We start from the raw sequence: 25,701 nt of genomic DNA, 5'->3' as shown, positions 1-25,701 counted from the left end.
GTTAAGAGGCACCATGCATGGAGGCTGCCTCCAGTCTGTGGCCAAAGGCTAGCAGCAGGGCATTTACATATTACACAAAAATGCTATTGAAGTTAATGATTTCACTGTATGATAATTACATATTAAATCTGAGAAATGAACATATGCTCCCTCATTAATGGCAAACCTACAAAAAATAATGCGAATCAAGCATAAGTATTTTTCCACTTAAAATGAATAGAATGGGAATCTCTTCCCTTCTCTAGCACATAATATATCCCAATCGTTTGGAACATAAGAAATAAAAATAAGAAATGACAGATAACTCACCTCAAATCTGTGGGCCTTGGAAGCAGTTTTCTATTCCCAGTGAAGTAGACTTCGAAATCTTCCATCTTAAGCCTGTGGGCATAGTCAATGTAGCCAGACAGCTCCTGACCATGAGCATTTCGGTCACGAATGAAGATTATAGACTAAAAAAGAACATAAAAGTGGAGAAAATAAATCATTACAAACAATACCCTATTCCATTTGAACAAACGTTCAATGTATTTATTTCTTTCAATCAGAACTGAGATAGGTCTGTAATGAAACAGCATGGCTATCCCCACTTTAGATGCAGATGGTACCAACTTCAATGTGCCTTTTCATTCTTTTCCACATACAATTCAATTTGATAAACATTTCGTTAGCCCTGTAACATAAAAAAAAAAACCTCTTCCCTCCATATGTTCAAATATTTCAAAGGTAAATACAATAAAATCTGAAGAGACTATTGGGATTCTAAGAGGATGAGGTGAGATTCCTTATCTGGAGAATCAGTCTATGCTAACGCACAGAAAAGGGATGAAATTATCAAGCTTTCAAGTTAAGTCAAGTGAACAAGATTTGAGGAAATAATCTGTGCGAGGCACTGTGTTAAGCCAAGAGAATATAAATACAAGTAGAAAGACAGTTCCTGCTCTCAAGGAGTTTACCTTCAATTGTGAGAAGACAACACATAAAAGGAAGAAAGGGAGCTATAAAGGGGGGAGGATGTGGGGATGAAGGTACAGAGATGTGTGGGGCATGGTAGAGAAGGTTCAGAGAGTCAGGAACACAGCCCAGGAAGGAAAAAAGATATGGGTGGTCTGAGCCTCCTATAAATGGAGGTTCTGGGAGGAGCCAGCTGGTCAGAGGAAGAGACTGTAGAGCTGTGAGAAGGTTATTTCCAATGGGGGAAGTCAGCTAGGAGTGGAAGGGGGATTTTAGGGTGAAGAAATTTTTTTACTTTGTGAATGCAAAGATGTATTTTTCATATGCTTTGAAAAACAATGAAAAATTACCAATGTGATTAATATATTTATAAAGAGAGAATACCAAAAAGCCCATGTTTTTTTCAACTGGATCTGTGACTGCAGGCAGCTCTCCATGAAAGACTCCCTTACTAATGCTGATTGACACCTATTTTGGAATTTATAGTTAAGTGACTAGTTGAAGAGGTTTCTATGGCATGACAGACAAAATTCTGTGGAGGTGAGTGAGGACTACAGCTTGGAAAGGAATGAAATTTAGGGAACAATTAGTAGATCACTTTGTACAACAGATTACTTAGAGCAAGGTGATATACGCAAGTCTGGAAAGGTTGGAAGTAGGGAAATTGGAGAAAGGCAGAGAGCTTGGCATTCTACCTCAGAGGCAATAGAGAGCCCCTGAATACTGGAACAGAAGAATACCTGATGAGTTTAGATATATTAATCTGACAACTGTGTATAGGGTGGTTTGGAGAGTAGAAGTTATTGCAATAGTTCAGGCAAGAGGTGAGGAGGGTGTAATTTCCCCCAGATAAGACACAGTGTGTATGTAAAGAGTGTGGCCAAATTCTATGTACACTGGCAGTGAGGCACATGTGTATATATATGTATATGTATATACGTGGGGCAAAGGGTAATTCATATAGCTCCTCGTCCTCTAAAACATGAGAGTACTTTCACAGACTTCCTAGAGTTGTCCCCTTGGGTACAGCTCTGATGGGTGGGTCATTCCTCTGGGCTCCTATGATCTCACTCTGCCTTGAGTTCATAGCTGGTACTCCTCTGACACCATTAGGGGCCACTCTCTCTGAAGCTGCCACTTTTGCTTCTCTGTATTTTTCTGTCCTTGATACGTCTTTCTGCTCTATGATGGATGTGTTGACCCACTGGTCCAGTCTGACACCATCAATGGGGTGGGAGAGAAAATCTCTCTCTCATCCTATCCCCCCCCAGACACTTCCTCTGAAGGGGACTGATTCAACCTCTTCTAGCTCCATCTCTCAAACTGAAATTCTGCAGCTTTTTCAAGCCCCCTAGCATGGCCAGACTGCCAGTAGAGTCAATCACATAGCTCAGATGCAAAAGCACATCACTGTAGTTAGCACCTTGTCATTGCATTCTTGGTCTTCAGAAGCTGGATCTTTATTCCGGTAACCATGGCTATCTCCCAGGGCTTTGTTCTGGGCTCTGTTCTTTTCTGCCTGCCATAAGTCTCTCCCCACTCCAGTCCATTCTCCAAACAGCTGTCAAAGTGATCTCCTTAAAGCACAGGTCCAACCAAGTTACCTCCTACTTCACCAACTCTAGTGGCTCCCTATCACTTCCAGGATCAAAAAGAAAACCCTCTGTTTGGCATTCAAAGGCCTTTGGAGTCTGTCCCCTTGCTCACCTTCCTAATATCTTTACCCTGTACCTCCCTCTTCTCCCCACTTCAGTCCAGTGACACTGGCCTTTCTGCCATTCCTCAAACAAGGAACTCCATTTTTAGTGGTTTTCCCTCCTCGTCTCTGCTTCCTTTGCTTGTCTGGCTTCCTTCATGTCCTAGCTAAAACCTCATCTTCTGTAGGAAGTCTTTCTAGATTCCCCTTAATTCCAATGCTTTTACTCTGTTGATTATATATTTCCAATTAATCCTGTAAATGGCTTATTGGTTCATAGTTATTTGTCTCTTGTCTCCCCTGTTAGACTGGGAGCTTCTCAGGGCAGGGGCTATCTTTATCATTATCTGTATCCCCAGAGCTTAGCACCGGGCCTGGCATTTATTGCATGTTTTATTGAGTGACTATGTCTCAGAAGGATGAGTCAATGTGCCTCTGGGATGAGGGCAGCAGGTGATGGGCTGGCTCCTTACAAGCAGTTTTTTTTAAAGAATTGGCTATTTTGAAAAATGTCACGAACACACACTTCAAAGAGTTTTCATTTTCACTTTTGCTACCTATAAATTCAGGTACTTTGTTTTCTTTCCACATTTAATATATGAGATACTAATGCAATATCCCAATTTTATTTTTATCTTAACTAGCACCCTACTTCATCTCCAGAGCCTGAGAGTAAGAAAGGAGTCATTTACAGAGGTTTCCAAACAATGAAATCTGCAGCTTAATTTTACATAAATCAGCAACTTCAGGATATGATCTAGTCTCTGGAATAATTAGGAAGTTTAACATACTAGATATACTTGTCACAATTCACTCCCAACACTGTATATCCCTGCTGTGGGACAAAGCAGAGTTTTCCTCAGAGGTAAGACTATAACACTGAGAGACGGGCCATGAATATGCAGATTTTGCAGGGATAGTATAACAGACTCTAGCAAGCATGTAAAACTCCCTCCATCTGGCTCTCTACAGAGCTTAAAGTGGTGCCAACAGAATTGCCACCCCTTCTCACCTCCAACCGACGTCCCAAATTCTTGATGATTTCAGCAATATCCTTATGGCCTTTTTTGTTTATTTGCTTTAATGCTATTTATGTCTTTTGTCAAGACACATAAAGTCATGTTTCTTTTAAAAATATTTTATTATTATTATTATAATTGTTTCTTAAAACACAAGATAAAATACAAATGTTGGCCTGGACAAGGAGGTTTAAATCACAGACAGAAAGACTGAACACTCTCATGTCACATGAGGAACACTGGACATATCTTTTATTTTGGCTTCTGCTGGCCTCAGCTGGCAGGCTGCATTGTCACTGGACAGTAGTTGCTGGCTGAGGCCTCTGACGCTATAGTTGGACTGGGCTGGTGGTATCTGTTGGACAAGGCTCATTGGCCTGCGCTTTTCGACCCTCAGTCATGGACTTGGCAGGCAGGTGCTGAGCTCTCTCTCTTCAGCTGGAGTATTATTTGACCTTTTCAGCGCAGTCCAATGCAGCTCTTTAAGCAAGGCTACACCTCTTCCTGTTGACTCCCTCAAAGCTGCAGGCATCTCTTCAACAAATCTTCCCTGGCTCAACAGCCCCTGCTCTCAGGAAGTTGCTCCATTTTGCCTTATGGGGATTTATTTCAATTCAGTCTCTACTCTCATATTCCTTTGGGAATTTTCTGTAGATGAGTGGATAGCAGCAGAATTACGAATGCAGTTTCTATTCTGGAAGCAAATCCATACCTCTGACTTCATTACAGGCTGTTGAACTAGTGTCTCACCTCTTCTAAGAACAGGAATGTTTACTTTGCATCTGAAGGTTTTCACTTTATATTCTTACTGAGATACCTTAAGGATAAACTGAGGACCAAGTCTTTCATAATTAGGAAGTTGAAAAAAATTAAAAGATAAATTATGGGTATACAATTCTAGGAAAGAGAGGGAGAAAATTAGGTTAATGAAGATATACTAGGATGTGGCAACTGAGTTATGATTGGCACATTCTAGTAGCAGGTAATGCAAGCTGAACAGGTATTTTGCATTGTTCTACCCAGAGAGTAAGTACATTTTCCTATAGGGTCAAACATTTCTCCTAGCTAGCGGCTTCTTTCCCTCCGCCCAGGTTAGCAATACCTAAGTGTACCTAATGGGCTTTACAGTAACATCAAGATCTTTAGATGCACATAAATAAGACAGGTCCAGAGTCTTGATTCTAGCTAGGGGCATCAGTAACATTGGAGAGAGCAGTTTCAGTAGAAATGTAGCTTCAGCAGACACCTTTCAAGGTGCTGGGAAGTGAGTAGTGAGAAAATGAAGACAAGGTGCATACATAGCCAACTCTCTGAATCTTGTTGTAAAAGGGAGAAGAGATACAGTGTGAGAGCTTGAGGTGACAGCAGGGTGAAGTAAGAGCTAATGAAGGATGAGGGATGCCTAGGCATATTGGCAGGTGGCAGAGAAAGAAATAATGGCCCTGAAGAGAGATCAAAGGAGAGCAAGAGCGAGAATGAGAGACTGGATAATACCCTTGAGGTGACAGTATGGTAGAGGATCAAAGACACAGAGCAAGAAGCTAGTCTTGGCAAGGAGAAGGACAACTTCTTATTCAGACTAGAGCAGTGGAAGAGAGATTGATGGAGGATGGTATAAAAGAGTTTTGAGTAGGGAGAGGGGAGAAAAAGGAACACGAAATGTATTTTCTTAACTCTCTCAGCAAAGTCGTAGGGGAGGTTCTGTACTGAGAGGGAGAAGGAGAATGGTGAAGCACAAAATAGTTGCTCTGGTATGAAAGAGTCAATCAGTGAAACAGTAAAAGTAGTGAGAACCCAGCTGAGGCTAGGGGCTTTCTCTAACAGAGTTTGGCAACCCACAATTAGGAGTAGAAAAGGCACATTGTGATAATGGCACAGGTTAGAGTTTGGCAAAGTGTGGGGAAAAAAGGGTCAAAACAAGGATTTCCAGTGGCAAGGATAGTGCCTGGTTAAACTGATCTGCGGCAAGTGTCATGATTGTCATTGGAAGACAGGGAGTCCAGAGCATGATGGACTAGGAAAGGGATGGGGAACCCATAGACTCAAGAGCACATGTGGTCCTTTAGGTCTTCAAGCTTGGCCTTTGACTGAATCCAAACTTCACAGAACAAATCCCCTTAATAAAAAAAATTTGTTCTGTAAAACCTAGACTCAGTCAAAAGGCCACATCCAAGGACCTAGAAGGTCACATGTGGCCTTGAGGCTTCAGGTTCCCCACCCTTAGGCAAGGAGAATGGGGAGGGGAATGGAGGTCACAGTGAGAATGAAGAACACATTTAGGAAAAATGAGGCCGAGGGAAAAAAGGAAGGTTAGCAATTTCAATGGTCAATAAACATTTGTTAAGTGCAGCACTGTGCTAAGAGGCAAGGGTACAAATATGAAAAAGACAGTCCTTGCCCTCAAGGAGCTTATGGTCTAATGGGAGAAAAAATATACAAATGAGATGTCACACAAAAGAAAGCTGAAAAAGGTATGGAGCGAGTGAGGTGGGATTTCAAGGGGAATTTAAAAAAAAAGGCAGATCTCAAACTATACCTCAAAGCAATAATCACCCGACTAAGTATTGGTTAAAAATGGAGCAATCAGTGGAACAGATTAAATACACAGGCCATATAAACAAATGAACAGAGTAGCGTAGTACTTGATAAGCCCAGAGATCTCAGTTACTTATTAGAACACACTATTAGACAAAAACTTCTGGGAGAAACTACAAAGCATTCAAGAAGAAATCAAGTACAGACTTGTATATCTATGTATGTATGTATGTATGTATGTGTCTGTCTATCTATCTATCTATCTATCTATCTATCTATCTATATCTATCTGTCTGTCTGTCTGTCTAAAGACAAGTATCTCTCACAGTACACCACACTAATACCAAATTTGTGTGTGTGTGTGTGTGTGCGTGCACAGTAGAGGAACAAGGAAAAAATTATCATTCAGATCCATAGACAGGGAGGAGAAGAGTTAATGATAGATCAAGTGATACTGGGTGCTTTCACTTTGGAATGAAAGAGGATGCAATGGTGACAGAAGAGAAGCTTTAAAAATGCACGTTCCCAATATTTCTTTAGATACTAAACAAATTAGAAAAACCCTGGACTTTATAGAAAATTAGGAGTTCAGGAAAACATGAAGACAAACCTATTCTTTATGTTAGAGTGGAATCTCCTGACATTGAGGAAAGGGCTTTCACTTAAGTACTTTGTGACCTCAGCTTGGACCATCTTTTTGTTGAAGTCTTATATAGTGTCTTGTAAGCTTCTCTTTGCATCTCATGTTTTTGGGGAAAAGAAACTGATGGGAAATTTAGTGTATTACTATTTCATGCAGATCTCTGGTTGATTGTCTTTCGCCAGATGTGGAATATAATACAGATTCATGCGCTCCTGAAGGGGAATTATATCCCATACTGCCTGACATTTCTTGCCAAACATTAATGAGGAGATATAGACAGGATCCTCATTGAAAGGGAAATATATGGAAAGAGAAGCCAAAGTAACTTTTTAAACACACTAAGCAACATGTTTGGAAATTAAATATCTATTTCAAGAGTGTGACCAAAGTCAAAATATGCTGAGTTTCTTAAATGGCTCTCTGAGACTGAAAGGATGCTAACAGAAAAAAAACAGAGAGTAAATATTTTTTATCTGCAAAAATGTTCATTTGTAGTAGATATTATTTTATTTATTTCGTAGATGTCTATTTCTAAAGAGAAATGGTTTCATAGATCAATTTTAGTTTTTTTCTCCTAAGAAACATTGGTTAAATATAGCATTTTAGAAATCTTAAAAACTCTCTGGAAAAATCTTGTTTTGGGGGGAAACCTTTCAAGCTAAGTATTCCTTAAAATAAAATTATTTTCTTATCTACATACCCACAACCCCTATGTTTCCCATGTATTTAGCCCCTTTCCTTTCTGCAAAAGCAATATCTTAAAACAAAGAATTAAAAAAGAGGAGAAAAACTAATTCAGCCAAAATAACCAACTTATTGAAAAATCTGATATATACAGTGTTTTATACCCATTAGTCCCTCAAATCTGCACATAAGTAAGGAGACATAAGTAAGGCCTTCTTATATTTCTTTTTTGAGGCCAACTATGATTGGTGTAATCTATAGACTTATCTTGATTATTCTGTGTATTTCTGGGAACTTGGTTTCTCAGAAAGGCCACTGAATTCTTCCCTTTATCTGAGGCGATCTGGTATTGGTAAAAGGGAAATATTAAGGATTGGATTGTGACTTTATATAAAATAAGAATCATACTATTTTTATTACTGTTTTTACTTTGTTATCATTCTTATTTGAAATATGCCATTTTAATTTTGGATTGTAGATGGGTGAAAGAATTTCTGGAGGCAGAATTTATTTTTTTAGTAATGTGGATATTTTATTTCACTTTTCCTAGGTGTGTAGTAGGTAACATGCCTGACATAAACATACTTCAATTAATCAATTAGTCCATAAAGACTATCTTTATAGAGACAGGAAAGCACACATTTTGCTTGGGATATGAACAGAGTGATCCAGCTGGATGAGGGGTTCATGTATGAGGATAATATGGAATAGTTAGACTGGGAATATAATGGACATTTTCCAGGAGTCAATGGGTAGCCATTCAAAGTTTCTGAGCAGGGGAAAAACAGGATCAATGTAGGGTTTTAGAAAGATTGATTTGACAGCTATTGAAATGAATGGGACAGAGACACTAAAGATGGGAAGACCACTTAGGAGGCTATGACAATAGACCAAGCATGATGAGATAAAGTAGTGGCAGTGGAAAAGGAAAGGAAGCTGCAGATGCCAGAGAGACTTCAAAGGAAGAATGAAAAAGATTGGTGATTAATTGGATATAGAGAATAAGGAGGTAAAGCTAACTATGGGCTTTTAAGCCTTACTGACTGGCAGAATGGTGCTACCAATAAAAGAAATAGAGAAGTGAGAAGGGGTATCTCATTTTGGTGAAGAAGAGGAGAAAGGGAAGATAATGATTATAATTTGAGGCATGTTGAATTTTAGTTATTTTCTGTTATTTAGTTATAAATCAAGCTAAGAATTCATAGAGGAAAAACTAAGTGGATTGCTTTTTGTCTACATTGTGACATACAACTGGATGGCCAGACCATTCAGTTAATATTGATATATTACATACATATATCTGGGATAGGCACTGTAGACTATATACACACTACACTATATAGGTGAAAATAAACAACAGTGCAAATCAAATGATTCCATCAACAAATGCAGAAAAAATACTTTTGAAAAATATACGCTTTTTAAATAAACACTGAAAAATAAATTCACTTTTCCACACAGGAATAAATTTGCTTTTCCATGATATGGTAAACAGCACCTAGTTAAAACCAAGAGCTAGGATTATTTTTAATGGAGAAATTCTAGAGGCCTTCACAAAGAAATCCAGGGTAAAGCAGAGATGTCCATTGTTACCACTAATATTTGGTAGAGTTCTAAAAATTCAATAAGATGAGAAAAAGAAATTGAGGAAGTAGAGGCAAAGAAGAAGAAAAAACACTTTTGACAATAATACTCAGAGTATTTGAGAATCAACTAAAATTAATTGAAACAATAACTCAATGAAGTGGCATAATATAAAATACATATACAAAAATCAAAAGTATTTCTGTGTATTGCCAACAAAACTCAGAAAGGAGGGATAGAAAAAATAGAATCCATTCGAAATAACTATGTTCCACCTACCAAGAAACGTTCAAGACTTATGTGAATAAAGTCAAAAAGTTTTATAGAAATAAAGACTTAAATAATTAAAGGGATATTTATTATTCATGTTTGGACCATGCTAATGTGACAAAATGACTAGACTACTTAAAATAATTTTCAAATTCGGGGTCAAACCAATCAAACAACCAAAGGGTTTCATTATAGCAGAAAACATAAAATAGACAAAATACATTCCCAGGAACAAAAGATCAAGAATCTCTAGGAAAATAATAGAAAAAAAAATCAACAAACATAGTAAGTAGGTGCTATTATTATCCCCATTTTACAGTTGAGGAAATTAAGGAAAACAGAAATTCAGTGACTTCCCTAGGATCATACAGCTAGTAAGATTCTGAGGCTAGATTTAAATTCAGGCACCACTTAGGCTTTTAAAAGAGATCTTAAATGAAAAGATTCTCCTCATCCCATTTAAAAACTATACCTCTTCAGGATTTCTATTTTTGTGTTTCTTTTAGAATTTAGTCTTACTGATCTGTGGATTTCCTAGTTTTTTTTTTAAGGTACATGCTCAATTAAGTCTTCTCTTTCCACCCCTCTTCTGTATATATTCACAGATATACATTTTCCCCAAAGGGCTGCTTGATATGCATTTCACAGAATTTTTTATGTTGCATCTGTGTTACCATTTTCTTTAATATAATTCTTTGTTGTGCTTGTGATTTGTTCTGTGACTCCCTCATTACATGAGGTTATTTGTATGGTGCAGCACCAAGGTAAAGGAAAAATGCCTTTTCAGAAGTCCTACAAACTAAGACATTTGTTGTTACTTTCTATATTAAAAAGATCTCTTCAAAATTTCTATTTTGATATTTAGAACATTAAATTTGTGGGGTGGTTTTAGATGCATGCATTTATCTAAACTTTCTCTTTCTTTACTGATGAAAGCATTCAGAGGTATAAACTCTGTTCTCAGTATCATTTAGCTACATCCCCCAAATTTTGGTATGTTGTCTTATTGTTTTCCTTGTCTTTAAGGGAATTATTATTTCTAAGATTTGTTTTTTGTTCTTTAGGACTATTTAGCACCCAATTAATCATTTATTCAGTGGCCTTGTATTAAAATATTTTTATTGTTATTTGGTCTGTAAAGGTTAGTTTAGTATATCTACTTTTCCGCATTTGTGATGCTTTTATGCCTTAACATATGGTCAGTTTTTATAAATTTGCTATGCACAGCTGAAATATGTATCCTTTCCCCCCCTCATACATTGCCTGAAATCTATCATATCTATCTTTTCTGAAAATCTTATTTAAGTCTTTAAATTCTTTCTTTTTTCTGGTTTGATTTATCTAGATTGAAAGGGGATACATTGTGAGGTGTCCCACATTTATAGTTTTATAGTCTATTTTTCCTTTTAAGTCATTTAGCTTTTCCTTTAAACATTAGAAATTCTGCCATTGAGTGCACATATATTTAGTATTGATACCAATTTATTGTCTAGGGTACATTTCAGCAAAATATGGTTCTTAAGTAAGAACACTTCTTAAGTGAATCAAATCAGAACCAAGTGTGAATAGGACTCTATGGAATTTGCATAAATAGACAGAGATACTGAGGATCTGGGAGTAGAGAGGAAGAAGCAGAGACAGAGCTGAGCCAAGAAGCAGCAGCTCTAAAGCCACACATTAAAGGAGAAAGAGAAGGTAGGACTGACAAGGAATGCCAGACTGAGCTGTGTTGCAAAGAAGTGGTAGGGGTGAGAAGGAACCAGCACATGCCTGGTGAGTGCAGAAGCAGTGAGGTGGGACCGGAATTGGTTTGAGTTCAAGGTCAGAGGGGACAACTGAAGAGTATCTGAGGCCAGAGGCATCATCTCCCATACTCTAGGACCAGAGGTGATTATAGAAATTAAACTATTACAAAAAACAAAAGCACAGGCAAAGGAGAAAGAATCCAACCTTAGAAAGCTACTATGGGAAAAGAGAAGACTGGGGTTCATCTTCAGAGGAGGATACTGAAGCAAAGAAACCCTCTTCTACCTCAAAGAGTGATGTCAAATGGTCACCTACCCAAAAAGAGTTCATAGAAGAACTTAAAAAAGACTTTAAAAGTAAAATGTGAGAGATTGAGGAAAAACTTAGAAGAAAAATAAGAATAATCCAAGAAAAAACAAGAAAATTATGAAAAGAAAGTCAACCAATTAGAAAAGGAAAGATCCAGAATCTTAAGGAAGAAAATGACTCCATGAAAATCAGAATTGGGCAACGGGAAGCAAGTGAAGTTATAAGAGATCAAGAAATAAAAAAAAACAACAATAAAATATAAAGAATGAAAAAATAGAAGAGAATATCAAACATCTCATAGGAAAAACAACTGATCTGGAGAACAGATCAAGAGAAGAAAACATAACAATAATCAGACTACCTGAAAGCTATGATTAAAAAAAGATTCTTGATACAGTAATATAAGAAATAATTAAAGAAAATTGTCCTGAAGCATTAGAACAAGAGGGGAAAGTAGAAACAGAAAAAATCCACAGATTGCCACCTGAAAGAGATCCTGCAAGGAAAAGGAACAGTAATATTATCGTCAAATTTCAAAGCTCCCAGCTCAAGGACAAAATATTATGAGCAACAAGAAACCCCCCCCCCCCAACAATTTACATATGACGATAGTACAATTAGAATCACACAAGACCTAGCAAGGGTGACACTAAAAGATTGCAGATCTTGGAACCTATATCCAACTTATAGATATTTAATGATATTATAAAAAAAACAACAACCTGAACTTGATAGAAGATTTGACATACAAAAGCCAAGAGAAATATAAGGTACATGTCAGTGACCAATTACAAGGGACTCAAAAACCTTTTATGCATGTAAAATGTAAAATCCAAGTCTAAGATTGTTATTAGTAATTAAGTAGCTTATAAAAAAGATTGAGGCAGACCTGCATATGATATCACTTCAAAAAATAAAACCATAAGACAACACCTGAAAGAATAACTATCTTATACAAATGAGGTACAAGAGGAAGAACCAATACAGAAGAATTAGATGGGGGAGGGGGACTGTTAGTTCTGGAAACCTACATTTATGGGGAATGGGTTCAAGAGGGAAAAATGCATATAAAAGAAGTATAAAAGTCTTCTAAATTTAGAAAGAAATGAAACTCTAAGGGAATAGGAAGGACTTTGACGTAATGATGAAAAAAATCGAATCAAGTGGGTTAAATGGATTCAAGTAAGTGAATTAATCTGATCTAACTAAGAAAATGTACTGAAAGGAAAGGAAAGGAGGAGGCAGACAAGGGTAAATTACATCACAGAAGGGAGGTGGGACTGAGGGAGGTGATGTTCAAAAGCAAAATATTAGTGAGGAGAGAAAAGGAGAAAGGAGAAAGAAAAACATAAATGGGGTCGGGGAAAAGGATGGAGAGAAAGACACAGATAGTAATCATAATTGTGAATGTGATATATAAATGTAATGGAATACTATTGTGCTATAAGAAATGATGAACAGGCAGCCTTCAGATAAACTTGGAAAGACTTGTATGGTTTGATGCTGAGTGAAGTGAGCAGAACCAGGAGAATGTTGTACACAGTAACAGCCACATTGAGTGATGACTGACTTTGATAGACTTGACCCCTTTCAGCAATACAAGGATCTAAGACATCTCCAAAAGCCCCATAATGGAAAATGCTATCCACATCCAAAGAATGAATTATGGTATTTGAATGCAGATCAAAGTATACTATTTGCTATTTTTTTCTTCTGTTACATTTTGTTTCCTCTTTCTGGTGGTTCCTCCTATTAGTTTTAATTCTTACTTACAACATCACTAATTAAAAGCTATGGAGGAGAAACTTGGGACAAGGACCAGTAGCTTAAATGAAGAGGCACAAATTATCCTAGTAACAAATGCCCTAAAAATCAGAGTAGACCAAATAGAAACTAATGGCTATAGGATACAACAAGGATTTTAATATGAAAGTCAAAAGAATGAGAAAATAGAGGAAAATGCAAGCTTTCTCATATTAAAAGGAAAACTAACCTGGTAAAGAGATCAAAAAGAGATCTTCAGTATCATAGGATTACCTGAAAGCCATCACCAAAAATAACCTAGATATCATATTCAAGCAATCATTACATTCCTTTCTAAATCATTAAATGCCCAGAGATAATAGAACAAGAAGGCAATGTGAAAACAGAATGTTGGGGCAGCTAGATGGCACAGTGGATAGAGCACCAGCCCAGAAGTCAGGAGGACCTGAGTTAAAATCTGGCCTCAGACCAAACACTTGACACTTACTAGCTGTGTGACCCTGGGCAAGTCACTTAACCCCAACTGCCTAAAAAAATGAATTTAACAGAACAGAATGTATCAACCAATCACCTCTTGAAAGAAAACCCAAAATGAAAACTCTCAGGAATGTCATTGTCAAAATCTCTATCTTCTACCATAGGTTCCCAAAGTGGGTGATACTGCCCCCTAGGTGGTGCTGGAACAATCCAGGGGGTTGATAATAGCCTCAGGTGCAATTGGGGGGGTTGGCATTGAATAAAAATATGGGTTAATCTAACCTAACCGTAGGAGGCACTGAGTAAATTTTTTTGAAACGGGGGCGGTAGGCCAAATAAGTTTTGGAACCTACATACAAAGACAAAATACTACAAGGATCCAGGAAAAAAAAAAGAAAAAGACAGTAATATCAAGGAATCACAATCAGTACTGCACAAGATTTATAATTTATTACTTCAAAGGAGTGTAAAACACGAAATGAGATATTCTAAAAGGAAAAAGATAAAAGGTTTTCAAGAATAACATTCATCAAATAGAGAAAGAGGAATGAATTGAGAATGCAACTAAAAAATCCCAGTAAAAAAAAGAATAAATTAAAAATCTTCTATTAAACATCAAATTGAAATCCTGAAAATCAAAAGAGAGATTAATTAAATTGAAAGAAAATTATCGAACTAATAAATAAAGCTAGGAGCTGGTTTTATTAAAAAACCAACACAATAGATTAACCATTGATTTGATTTTTTATAAAAAAGAAAGGCAAATTACCCATATCAAAAATGAAAAGGGCAGTCGCACCATTAATAAAGAAGAAAGTGGAGCAATTATTAAGAGCTATTTTGCCCAATTATATGACAATAAATATAACAAGCTAAGTGAAATGGAGGAATATTTATAAAAATATAAATTGCCCAGATTAACAAAAGAGAGAATTGAATACTTAAATAAACCTATATAAGAAAAAAGAAATTGAACAAATCATAAATGAGATTCCCTATGAGAAAACTCATAGGACCATATGGATTCACAAATGAATTCTACTAAACTAAATGGCTGAACAATTCAAAATACTATATAAGCTATTTGGAAAAAACAGGCAAATTCCTTTTACAACACAAATACACAGAAGGAAATTTCAAGCCAATTTCCCTAATGAATGTTGATGCAAAAATTTTAAATATAATATTAGCAAGGAGGTTACAGCAATATGTCACAAAGATCATACCCCATGACGAGGTGGGATTTTTACCTGGAATTCAGGGCTGATTCAATATTAGGAAAACTATCAGCATAATTGGCCATATCAATAACAAAAACAACAAAATCATATAATTATCTCAACAGACACAGAAAAAAAACTTTTAATAAATACAACACTCATGAAAAACACTAGAAAACATAGGAATAAATGGAGTTCTCCTCAAAATGATAAGTAGTATCTATGTAAAACCATCAGCTAGCATTAACTGTAATAGGAATAAGCTAGACGCCTTCTCAATAAGATCAGGGGCAAAGCAAAGATGCTCATTATCAGTAACATTGTTCAATATTATGTTAGAAATACTAGTTATAGTAATAAGACAAGAAAAATAAGTTGCAGGAATTAGAATCGGCAATAAGAAACTAACATTATCACTCTTTGCAGAAGGTATGATAGTATACAAGTATACAAGAAGAATTAACTAAAAAATGAGTTGAAACAATGAACAATTTTAGGAAAGTTGCAGGATGTAAATAAACCAACATAAATCATCAGCATTTCTATATATTATCAACAAAGTCCAGCAGAAGACATAGAGAAGTTCCATTTAAAATAACCCCAGATAATATAAATACCAGCCAAGACAAACCCAGAAACTATATAAACACAATTACAAAAGACTTTTTGCATGAATAAAATCAGATCTAAACAAATGGAAAAACATTAATTGCTTATGAGTAGGACAAGCTGATATAATCGAAATGACAATTCTACCTAAATTAATTTACTTATTCAGTGCTATACCAATCAAACTACTAAAAAGTTATTTTATAGAGCTAGAAAAAATAATAACAAAATCTATCTGGAAGAAAAAAAGGTCAAGAATATCAAGGGAATCAATGAAAAAAAAATGTGAAGGAAGGTGGCTCAGCAGTACCAGTTCTCAAATGATATTACAAAGTGGTAATCATCAAAACAATCTGCTACTGGCTAAGAAATAGAGTGGTAGATCAGTGGAATAGATTAGGTAAACAATACACCTTAATAAATGATCATAGTAATCTAGTATAGATTTGCATAGATAAATGCAAAGATACAAATTTTGGGGACAAAAACTTACTATTTGACAAAAATTGTTAGGAAAACTTGTTAAAAAATTGTTAGAAAGCAGTTTGGCAGAAACTAGATATAGGTCAACATGTCACACCATATGCCAAGATAAAGTCAAAATAGGTATGTGATTTAGATATAAAGGGTGATATCATAAGCAAATTAGGGAGGCATGGAAAATTTTACCTTAGTTCAATGGATAAGGGAAGAATTTATGACCAAACAAGAGATCATGGAAAGCAAAATGGATAACTTTGATTACATTAAAAAGTTTTTGTACAAACTAAACCAATGGAGCCAAGATCACATGGAAAACAGAAAATTGGGGAATTTTTTTTACAACAAGTTTCTCCAATAAAGGCCTCATCTCTCAAATCTGTAGAGAAATGAATCAAATTTATAAGAATTGGAGTCATTCACCAATTGATAAATGGTCAAAGGCTGCATGTTGTGAAAACATACAGTTTTCAGAAGAAGAAATCAAAGCTATTTATAGTCACGAAAAGATGCTCTAAAACAATATTGATGAAATGCAAATTAAAACAACTCTGAAGTGCCACTCATACCTATCAGACTGACTAATATGACAGAGAAGGAAAATGACAAATATTGGAAAGGATTTGGGGGACATGATAAAATGACAATGCCACATAGATTCATTTACTTATGCAATGCCGTATTAATCAGGCAACCAAAGATTTACTTTTAGGATTAGAAAAAATAAAAATTAAATCCGTATCATGGTAGAAAAAGTCAAGACTCTTATGGGAAACAAAATAAAAGTGGGAACGATGGCAGCTTTACAGTGCCAAATCTCAAACCATTCAGCAAAGCAGTAATTCACAAAACAATTTGGTCCTAGTTAAAAAAAAAATAGAGATTAGCAGCAATACCACTACGAGGTCCGTATCCCAAAAAGACTGTAAAAAAAGCAAAAGGACCCACATGTACAAAAATATTTAGAGCAGCTCTTTTTGTGGGGACCAAGAATTCAAAACTGAGGGGATGCCCATCACTTGGGGAATGGCTTAACAAGCTGTGGTGTATGAATGTAATGGAATACTATTGTTCCATAAGAAATGGTGAGCAGGCAGCTTTCAGAAAAACCTGGAAAGACTTGCATGAATTGAGACTGAGTGAAGTGAGTAGAACCAGGAAAACGTTGTACACAGTAATAGCAACATTGTGTGATGATCAGCTTTGTTAGTCTTAGCTCTTCTGAGCAATGCAAGACTCATGATGGAAAATGCTAGCACATCCAGAGAAAGAACTAGAGAGTCTGAATGCAGATTGAAGCATACTATTTTCTCTCTCTCTTTTTTTTTTCTGGTGGTTTTCCCCTTTTGTTCTGATTCTTCTTTCACAACATGACTGATATGGAAAGACGTTTAATAAGATTGTACCTGTACAGCCTATATCAGATCACACACCATTTTGGGGGAGAGGAGATGGAAGGGAGGTGGGAGATTTTAGAATTCAAAATCTTATAAAAGTAAATGTTGAAAAATAAAAATAAATTAATTAATTTTTAAAAACTTAAGGTTAATGTTTTTAATTGATGCACTGCACCAAATACTTCTAATCTCTAAGACACATAGAATGAAAAGCTTTCAAAATACAGGAATCAATCAGAGGATATCAAAATCATACGGGGACAGGATGATGTCCATATCATATCTGCTCCTGTGGATAGACCAATGACGTTTTCAGTAAGCCTCCAGAAGGGGTGAATATAACCTCATACTTTCATTCTAATATGAAATTGCTTATTTTATCCACCTGTGCAATAGTTTATACAGCATTAAATATAAAAGAATAAATAATAGCAGGATAGACTCTTGTTCTAGGACTTTTTCTACCTGAGTCATATGGAAAAAGAGGAGAACAAACTGAAAATAATTAGAATAATAGTTGACATGTATTTCAAACTTTATTTTTGTCAGACATGCACAACATGACTCAACAATGCATTCCGTCATTTGATCACTGCTGCAACCTTGTTGGAGAGGCAATGTAAAGAGGCCTTTTTTTTACATATTATTATCCTCATTTTTATATATAGAAACTGATTTTCGTGTGTTTGTGTGTGTGTGTGTGTTTTGTTTTGTTATTTTTAAGGCAATTGGGGTTAAGTGACTTGCCCAGGGTCACACAGCTAGTAAGTATCAAGGGTTTGTGGTCTGAGGCCAAATTTGAACTCAGGTCCTTCTGACTCCAGGCCCAGTGCTCTATCCACTGAATCATCTAGTTGCCCCTGCCCTTTGTTTTTCAGTTGAGTAAACTGACACTCAGAGAGGTTGTAACTTGCTAAAGTTCCAAGTAACAGAATCAGGATTTAAGCTACGCACCTCTGACTCCTAATCCAGGACTATCCGCTCCATCACATCTCTTAGGTTCCCTTTACCCCTAAAATTCCAAGGTAAGTGCAAAGAATCCTATATCTTTGAATGCACTCGAGTCAACGTCAGAACTAGCCAACCATTTTAAACAAACACTGACATCTTCAGCTCAACATGCCCTAAACCGAACCCATTGTCTTTTCCCCAAAACCTTCTCCGCTTCCAGATTTCTTTATTACTGTGTAAGGCACCACCATCATTCCAGGCACTCAGGCTCACGACCCAGGTGTTATTCTTGATTCTTCACTCCCTCAATCCCATATCCAATCTGTTGCTGAGGTCTGTCAATTCTACCTGAGGAACATCTTTCTTTAAAAAAAAAGTTTCATTTTTTCAATTGAATGTAAAATCAATTTTTAATATTCATTTAAAAAAATTGAGTTACAAATCCTCTTTCCCTCTCTTCTCTCCCCTCTCATTGAGAAGGCAAGCAATTTGATATAGGTCATACATGTGCAGTCATACAAAATGTATTTCCATATTAGTCATGTTGTGAAAGAAAACACAGACCAAAAAACTCCTACAAGAAAAATAAAGTTAAAAAAATGTATGCTTCAATCTGTATTCAGACACCAGAAATTCTTTCTCTGGTGGTGGATAGCATTTTTCATCATCAGTCCTTTGGAACTTGGTTAGATCATTATATTGCTGGCAATAGTTAAGTCATTCACAGCTGATCACCTTTACAATACTGATGTTATTTGTGAATGTTCTCCTGGTTCTGCTCACTTCACTTTGCATCAGTTGGTGTAAGCCTTCCCAGGTATTTCCGAAACCATCCAACTCCTCATTTCTCATAGGACAATAGTGTTTCATCACAATCACATACTTGTTCAGCCATTCCTTAGCTGATGGGCATCCCCTCAATTTCCAATTCTTTGCCATCACAAAAAGAGCTGCTATAAATAGTTTTGTATGTATACATCCTTCCCCCTGCCCCCCTTTAAATTTCTTTGGGATACAGACTTAGTAGTGGAATTTCTGAGTTAAAGAATATACAGAGTTTTATAGCCCTTTTGGCATAGTTCCAAATTGCTCTCCAGAATGGTTGGATCAGGTTACAACTCCACAAACAATGCATTAGTGTTCTAATTTTCCCATATTTTCTCCAACATTTGTAATTTTTTTGTTTTGTCATATTAGCCAGTCTGATAGGTGCGAATGGTATCTCAGAGTTGTTTTAATTTGCATTTTTCTAATCAATAGTAATTTAGAATATTTTCCATATGACTATAGATAGCTCTGATTTCTTCTGAAAACTGCTTGTTCATATTCTTTGACCATTTATCAGTTAGAGAATGACTCTTATTCTTATAAATTGGGCTCAATTTTCTTTGTTTGAGGAATGAGGCCTCTATCAGAGAAACTTGCTATAAATTTTTCTCCCCAGTTTTCTGCCTTTATTCTGATCTTGGCTACATTGGTTTTGTTTGTGCAAAACCTTTTAAATTAAAAGTAATCAAAATTATTCATTTTATATCTTGTAATGCTCTCTATTTCTTGTTTGTTCACAAGTTCTTCCCTTATCCATAGATCTAACAGGTAAATGATTCCATGTTCCCCTCATTTTTTGTGCTATCACTGTTTCTAAATCATGTATCTATTTTTACCTTATCCTGGAATACAGTGTGAGATGTTGGTCTATATTTAGTTTCTGCCAAGCTGCTTTCCAGTTTTCCCAGCAGTTTTTGTCAAATAGTGAGTTCTTATCCCAAAAGCTTGGATCTTTGCATTTATCAAACACTAGTTTACTATGCTCACTTACTATTATATGTTGTAGAAACATCTTCCATACACACTTCCTTCTCTCTGACATTGCTACCACCTAGAGCTGACCCGCAACACCTTATGCCTGAAATACTGCCATAGCCAGAAGGCTGGTTTCTCATTGTCTTCCACTTAGCTACCATGTCACTCCTGTCCCCTCTCCCCATTCAATAAACTGTTGTCACTTTTTATTACCTCTAGGGTCAAATAGAAAATCTTATCTTGATTTGAAAGCCCTTTCCTACTCATCTAGTCTTCTTTCACATTAATCCTCCCTCAATATACTCTGTGATACAGTGGCGCTGGCTTCCAGGCTGTTCTTCTCACAAGTTATTCCATCACCCAAGTCTGAATTTTCACTACATGTCCTCCATGCCTGGAAGTCTCACCCTCCTTGTCTCTACCATGGCTTCCTTTAAGTCTCAGGCAAAATTCAACTTTCTCTAAAAAAGCCTTTCCCAACCTCTACCCCTTTAATGCTAGTCTTTCCCTCTAAAATTATCTCCATTTTTGCTCTGCATTTGTCTCATTTGTACACAGTTATTTAACATGTCCCTTTTCTTCATTAGGCTGAATTCTCTGAGAGGACCTGTTTTTTTGTCCTTCATTCTACACCCGAACTTAACACAAGTGTGTGGCACCTAGTAGGTACTTAGTAAATACTTATTTGACATGTTGAATAACCCAGCTTTTAAAAAAAAGATAGAACTCTTTAGAGGTAGAGTTATTTAAAGTGAATTACTTTTACATGGATATACACAAAACCACTGTCAATTTAAGGTATTTTTTCCTGAACTATTGGAAAAAAATTGAATTCATGAAAGAAGTGTGAAAAGACTTTAGCTTCTTATCCCAAGAAATTCAGGTTCCAACAGCATTTAAATTTTGCAGAAGCCTTTTCATGTTATTCTTATGCACCTGCCTGATCATAACGTCAGCAAATTGTTTTCACTGGCAAGTAACTAATTTATGAATAAATAAGAAGTTGGAGCCTAAGAAACTGGAATAATAAAGTCAATTCCTTAAAGTATTTGTTTAAACATTTGCTTAAAATTGCTACCAAATTTTTTATTTTGGAATTTAGAATTCTGTCAAGGAGAGTGTTTGGGAGGCAAGAGGAAGGGTGTATAAAGAGGTTTTTTTTCACGTTACATCCTGTAGATTGAATTATTTTTGATGAACTGTTCTGGTAGAGCCTCAGAATGGTCTCTGGTAAGCTGCTATCAGATTGTGTGTGTTTGTGTGCGTGAAAATATCAAACGAGTGCAAGCCTACCCATCCAGTTTTAGTTACAAAGTTTCCTCCAGGATGAACAATCACTCACTGTAAAGCTTTCTGCAGGTGTCCTGGGGTGTCAGCCGGCCTCTGTTTATTATTGGTGTGCTGTGTACGGGGTGGCTGGCTCGGCCATCACTAACAACTCTGTGCAAATGGGTCAGAGAAATGAAAATAAACCGTGGACAAGCAGGAACTTTTCGGGTCTGGGGTTTTGTTGGCAAACCTTGTACTAGCTTCTCTTTAGGTGCTACTTCAAATTGCTACTTATTTAACTTGGAAGATACTTCACACAGAGAAGTCTTTGTGAGATATGCATAGTAGGGAAACCAGGTGGAAGCAGGTGTGCAGCTGTTTTATTTTAAGTTTCACTGGAGGAACACTTCCTTTGCTAGTTCTGAGGGTTTTCTCTTCTTCAGAAGTCTGTTTGTGGAATTTGTTTTCCAGGGAGAGTGGGTGTGTGTGTGTGTGTGTGTGTGTGTGTGTGTGTAGAGTAGGGAGTAGAATTACTATAAAAATAATAAAAAATTCATTTGCATGATTCTGAACTTAAATTAAAAAAAGAAGCAAATTCCTATTAAAACTTAAAAATTTTAGTAAATTTAAAAATTTATATCAAACTATTAAATTTTTCCCTACTTGGCTTTTATGTTGTTTATGATCCCCTTGGTTTCTTATGCACTAGGTTAACTCCACATCAATTCTGTAATCATTCTAAATCTTTTGTTTTGTGGACTCTTTCCCCCTCTTGTTCATGGGATCACAAAGAATGGGGAGGGACCTTAGAGGGTCACCAAGTCTATTCCCTTTCCCTTAAAATTACCTTGTATTTATTTCGTATATTTTCATATATATGTATACATGTGTTTGTTATATGTATATAGGACCGTGCATATAGTCCTATAGACATAGGACTTTCATAGACATTCATACTTGTACACACATGCATATATGTGTATAATGTACATACATACATTTACAGTATGTATATATACATACATATACACACATATGTATGTACTCACACATGTACATATATGCATATATATGCACACGTAAGTATGTGTATGTGTATGTATATGTGTATGTGTATATGTATATGTATATGTATCCTTAGGGGCAGAGGCTGATTTGTTTTTATCTTTGTATCATGAACTCATAGCCCAGGGACCTTGCCCAATGCCTTGTATAATGAAGGTTTCGTAAATGCTTGTTCATTTATTAATTGATCTTACATATAAGAGAGTTAAGGCCTGGAGAGATTAAGCCACACAAGTAAACAGAATCCAGCTCTTCTGAATCCAAACTGAGGGGTCTTCCTGATGGGGTGCTTGAGCCCCAGCCCTAAGATCACATCTCTGGAAGCCTCCCAACTTCTTAGTAGGCCCCTGTCCTGTGAGAAAATTTTCTCTTGTTGCAGAACACATTCTCTATCTCCTCCCTTTCTGACATTCTGATGTCAGTGTCTCTTCTTCTCCGCCTACAGTCATGTACGCTAAGAAGGTGTAGATGTTAATTGCTCACATCAATTAGCCCACCGTGAAGTACTGCAGGGAGGTATTTGTATTTGTGTCTCTTTTATAAACATTGTTCATTTTACCATTTTCTCTCCATCCTAGCTGCTAGATTCTTCGTCCAACTTCTACTCCTTGGGATCTAAAATACAACGCACCCTTCTTAGGTCTCCTAATCAGGTTCTTCTTTCCTTTGCTCTGCCTCGAATGCTGCCAAACTGAAGTCATCATGCTGTCCCGTTACATACTCCAGCATTTCTTTATCTTGTACCACACGTCCCCAGATCGAGCCATGGCTTTCTAGACTCTACATCAGTTTACCCACCTAGCCTAAGCCTCCTAATCATCTGCTATCATCAACGCAGTATTCTAATTTCCGTGATGAGATCAAAGCCTTTAGCAAATTTCTGCTCAAGTGTGTGTTCACATATGATGACTCTTTTAGGCTTAGGTTTTATACTGAGAGAGAAAGGATTTCTATAAGCTTTTGGGAATACATGTGTCCATTCTAAAAATGAGATTTTTCTTAGAACAGTGAATGTCCTAAGATAGGTCTATACTTCCTGTCCTTAAAAAAAGACTATTTGCCCCTTCATAATAACCAATTCCATTTTTTCCCTTTAAAAATCTAATGTAAAATCATCCTTTTAGCATGATATGTATTTCAACAATGACTAAATTAGGTAAAGCCCCACAAAATCAAAATTCTTCCCTCACTCTCAATGTATAATCATTTTGATTACAATGTGAAAGGCTCGGTTCTGTTTGTGTCATCTAATTCAGATTCTCAACACCTTTTAGACAAGAATTATCTTCATAAACTTTTACTTTTCCCTTTGCCTACAACCTCAGAAGTAATGTGTCATGTACTTTGAGAGCACACAGTAAACATGAATTGAGGGTAATGAAATTTATTATGACAATAATATAGTTGTGCTATTTAAAAATTAACATTGTTCTGGAATGTGGCCATAGGAATTTAACAGGTGGAAACTATGCCATAAGCATTTTGTTCTCTCCAATGCTATAGAGCTTCAGTTATAGTGCTCTTTGCATTATGCATCTCCACATTTTAGATGGAATATAATAAAATTATAGCAGTTCCACAAGAAGGTAGGAAACTGAATGAAAAGTTGGGCCATTGCAGCTGCGAGGAAAAACTAAATGAATTAGGATTATCTCAACTGAAGAAGAAAAACCCTGGGGAGACTTAACGGCTGTCAGCAAGCATGCAAATGGGTTTTGCAAGGAAGATGAGGAACAGCTGTTTTACCTCCATTGAGGTAAACATTATAAGGCAATAAATGGACTTAAACTGCAGAAATAAGTGTTAGGTTACACACAAGGTAGAACATGCTGAAAGGAAGAGCTGTTGAAAAATGATACTGTGAAGCATCAAAAAATGAAATTAGCTAATAAAATTTGTCCTTTCCATTTGTTTTTGGGAAAACTGCAAAGCTCTTCTGCTGACCCTCTTGTTACTTTTTACTTTACTTTATTTTTACTTAATCATGAGGCAAAAGCTGGTATTTTCAATACAAACACTTTACTTATATTGTCATATATATTAACGAGATGTGGAACACCATTGCCTTAGAAGAACTAAAAAGGACTATCACAGAAAGGGGAATGGAGAGGTTCTGTGGTATGTGGTAAATGTGAGGAGGCTGCAACATATAACCAGCAAGGAACTCTGAAAAAAAAAATAGGAGTAAAGGAATTATATGACAAGAAAAAAAAAAAGATGGACTGGTCATTGGCAAGAGTGAGGGTTTAACAGCTAGATTGACAGAGAATTTCACCAGTGTCCTTGAAAGATGAGGAGAAAGCCAGGAAGGCTTACAGAATGTTAAGTGGACAATCAATGGCAAATTTTTGGTAAGACATGGATAAGAGTCACTTAAAATGGGCAAGTATGGATAGAATAAAATTTGAACCATTAGAGGAATTTCCAAGTAAGAGAGATCACAGATCCATTTAAATATTAGAGTGTTTATGAACTTATAGAGCCTTGCATTATTACAATTCTAATTAGAATATTGAACATAGCAACTTCTGGGTCACATAACCAATAAGATGGAGGACTAGATACTTTCTCCATTCCTCATTGATTCTAAAACCTCCTATGTGCAAGAGGAAAAGTGGTTGCAGCTGTCTCTGCTGACTAAGACACCGAGAATTCTGATGAGGTAACAACCTGAGGAACTGATAGCTGAGAAGGTGAGTCCCCCTTTCCCAGTGCTTACTCAGCACAGGTGTCATGCTCTGGCCAAGTGGCACAAGCTGACACATGAGCTTGTGACTGAGGATCCCTGCAGCAACTTCTCTGCATTGGCTGCAATCTCTGCCAGCAAACACTGGCCCTGCAGAGGAGCGGGAGGTAGGAAAGCAGAAGCATATTTTAGCTGGCACAACAATGTCCTGTGTACTACACTAATACTCAGAGAAACAAAAACCAGAAAGTACTGGGACAGAGTGCTAGCATGTGTTGGGAGGTTGAACCAGGTCTGAAGGAAAAGGGACTGGCATTCAAATGGACGCAGTTAGATCCTTACAGTGGATTAAGGCTGGTGGAGAATGAATTGACTAACATGAATAGAGGCTGAGATAGCTTGAAGGTTGAGACCTTGGGGGATCTATCATCAAAAAGGACAAAGTCAGAAAGTGAGTTATAGAGAAATACAAGGAAAAGAGACTGCAATTAGATAATATCTCAAGAGGAAGAAAACTCAGTTAAAAATATTGACAAAAGT

General features: G+C 36.5%; 1 protein-coding gene across 4 annotated transcripts in view; it reads right to left on the bottom strand.

Moving 5' to 3' along the window:
• Positions 1-25,701, bottom strand: part of CFAP299 (cilia and flagella associated protein 299) — a 433,380-nt gene that overhangs the window by 82,967 nt on the left and 324,712 nt on the right. For all 4 annotated transcript variants that reach the window (XM_020988357.2, XM_020988358.2, XM_078148347.1 and 1 more), the window contains one exon: positions 310-452. In XM_020988357.2, coding sequence (XP_020844016.1) covers positions 310-452 — 143 coding nt within the window. The remainder of the gene's footprint in view (positions 1-309; positions 453-25,701) is intronic.

This window comes from Phascolarctos cinereus, unplaced genomic scaffold, assembly GCF_003287225.1.
Source record: "Phascolarctos cinereus isolate Bilbo 61053 unplaced genomic scaffold, phaCin_HiC Scaffold_9;HRSCAF=440, whole genome shotgun sequence".
In the NCBI taxonomy this organism is placed as follows: Eukaryota; Metazoa; Chordata; class Mammalia; order Diprotodontia; family Phascolarctidae; genus Phascolarctos; species Phascolarctos cinereus.
This window is presented reverse-complemented; position numbering and strand designations above follow the sequence as displayed.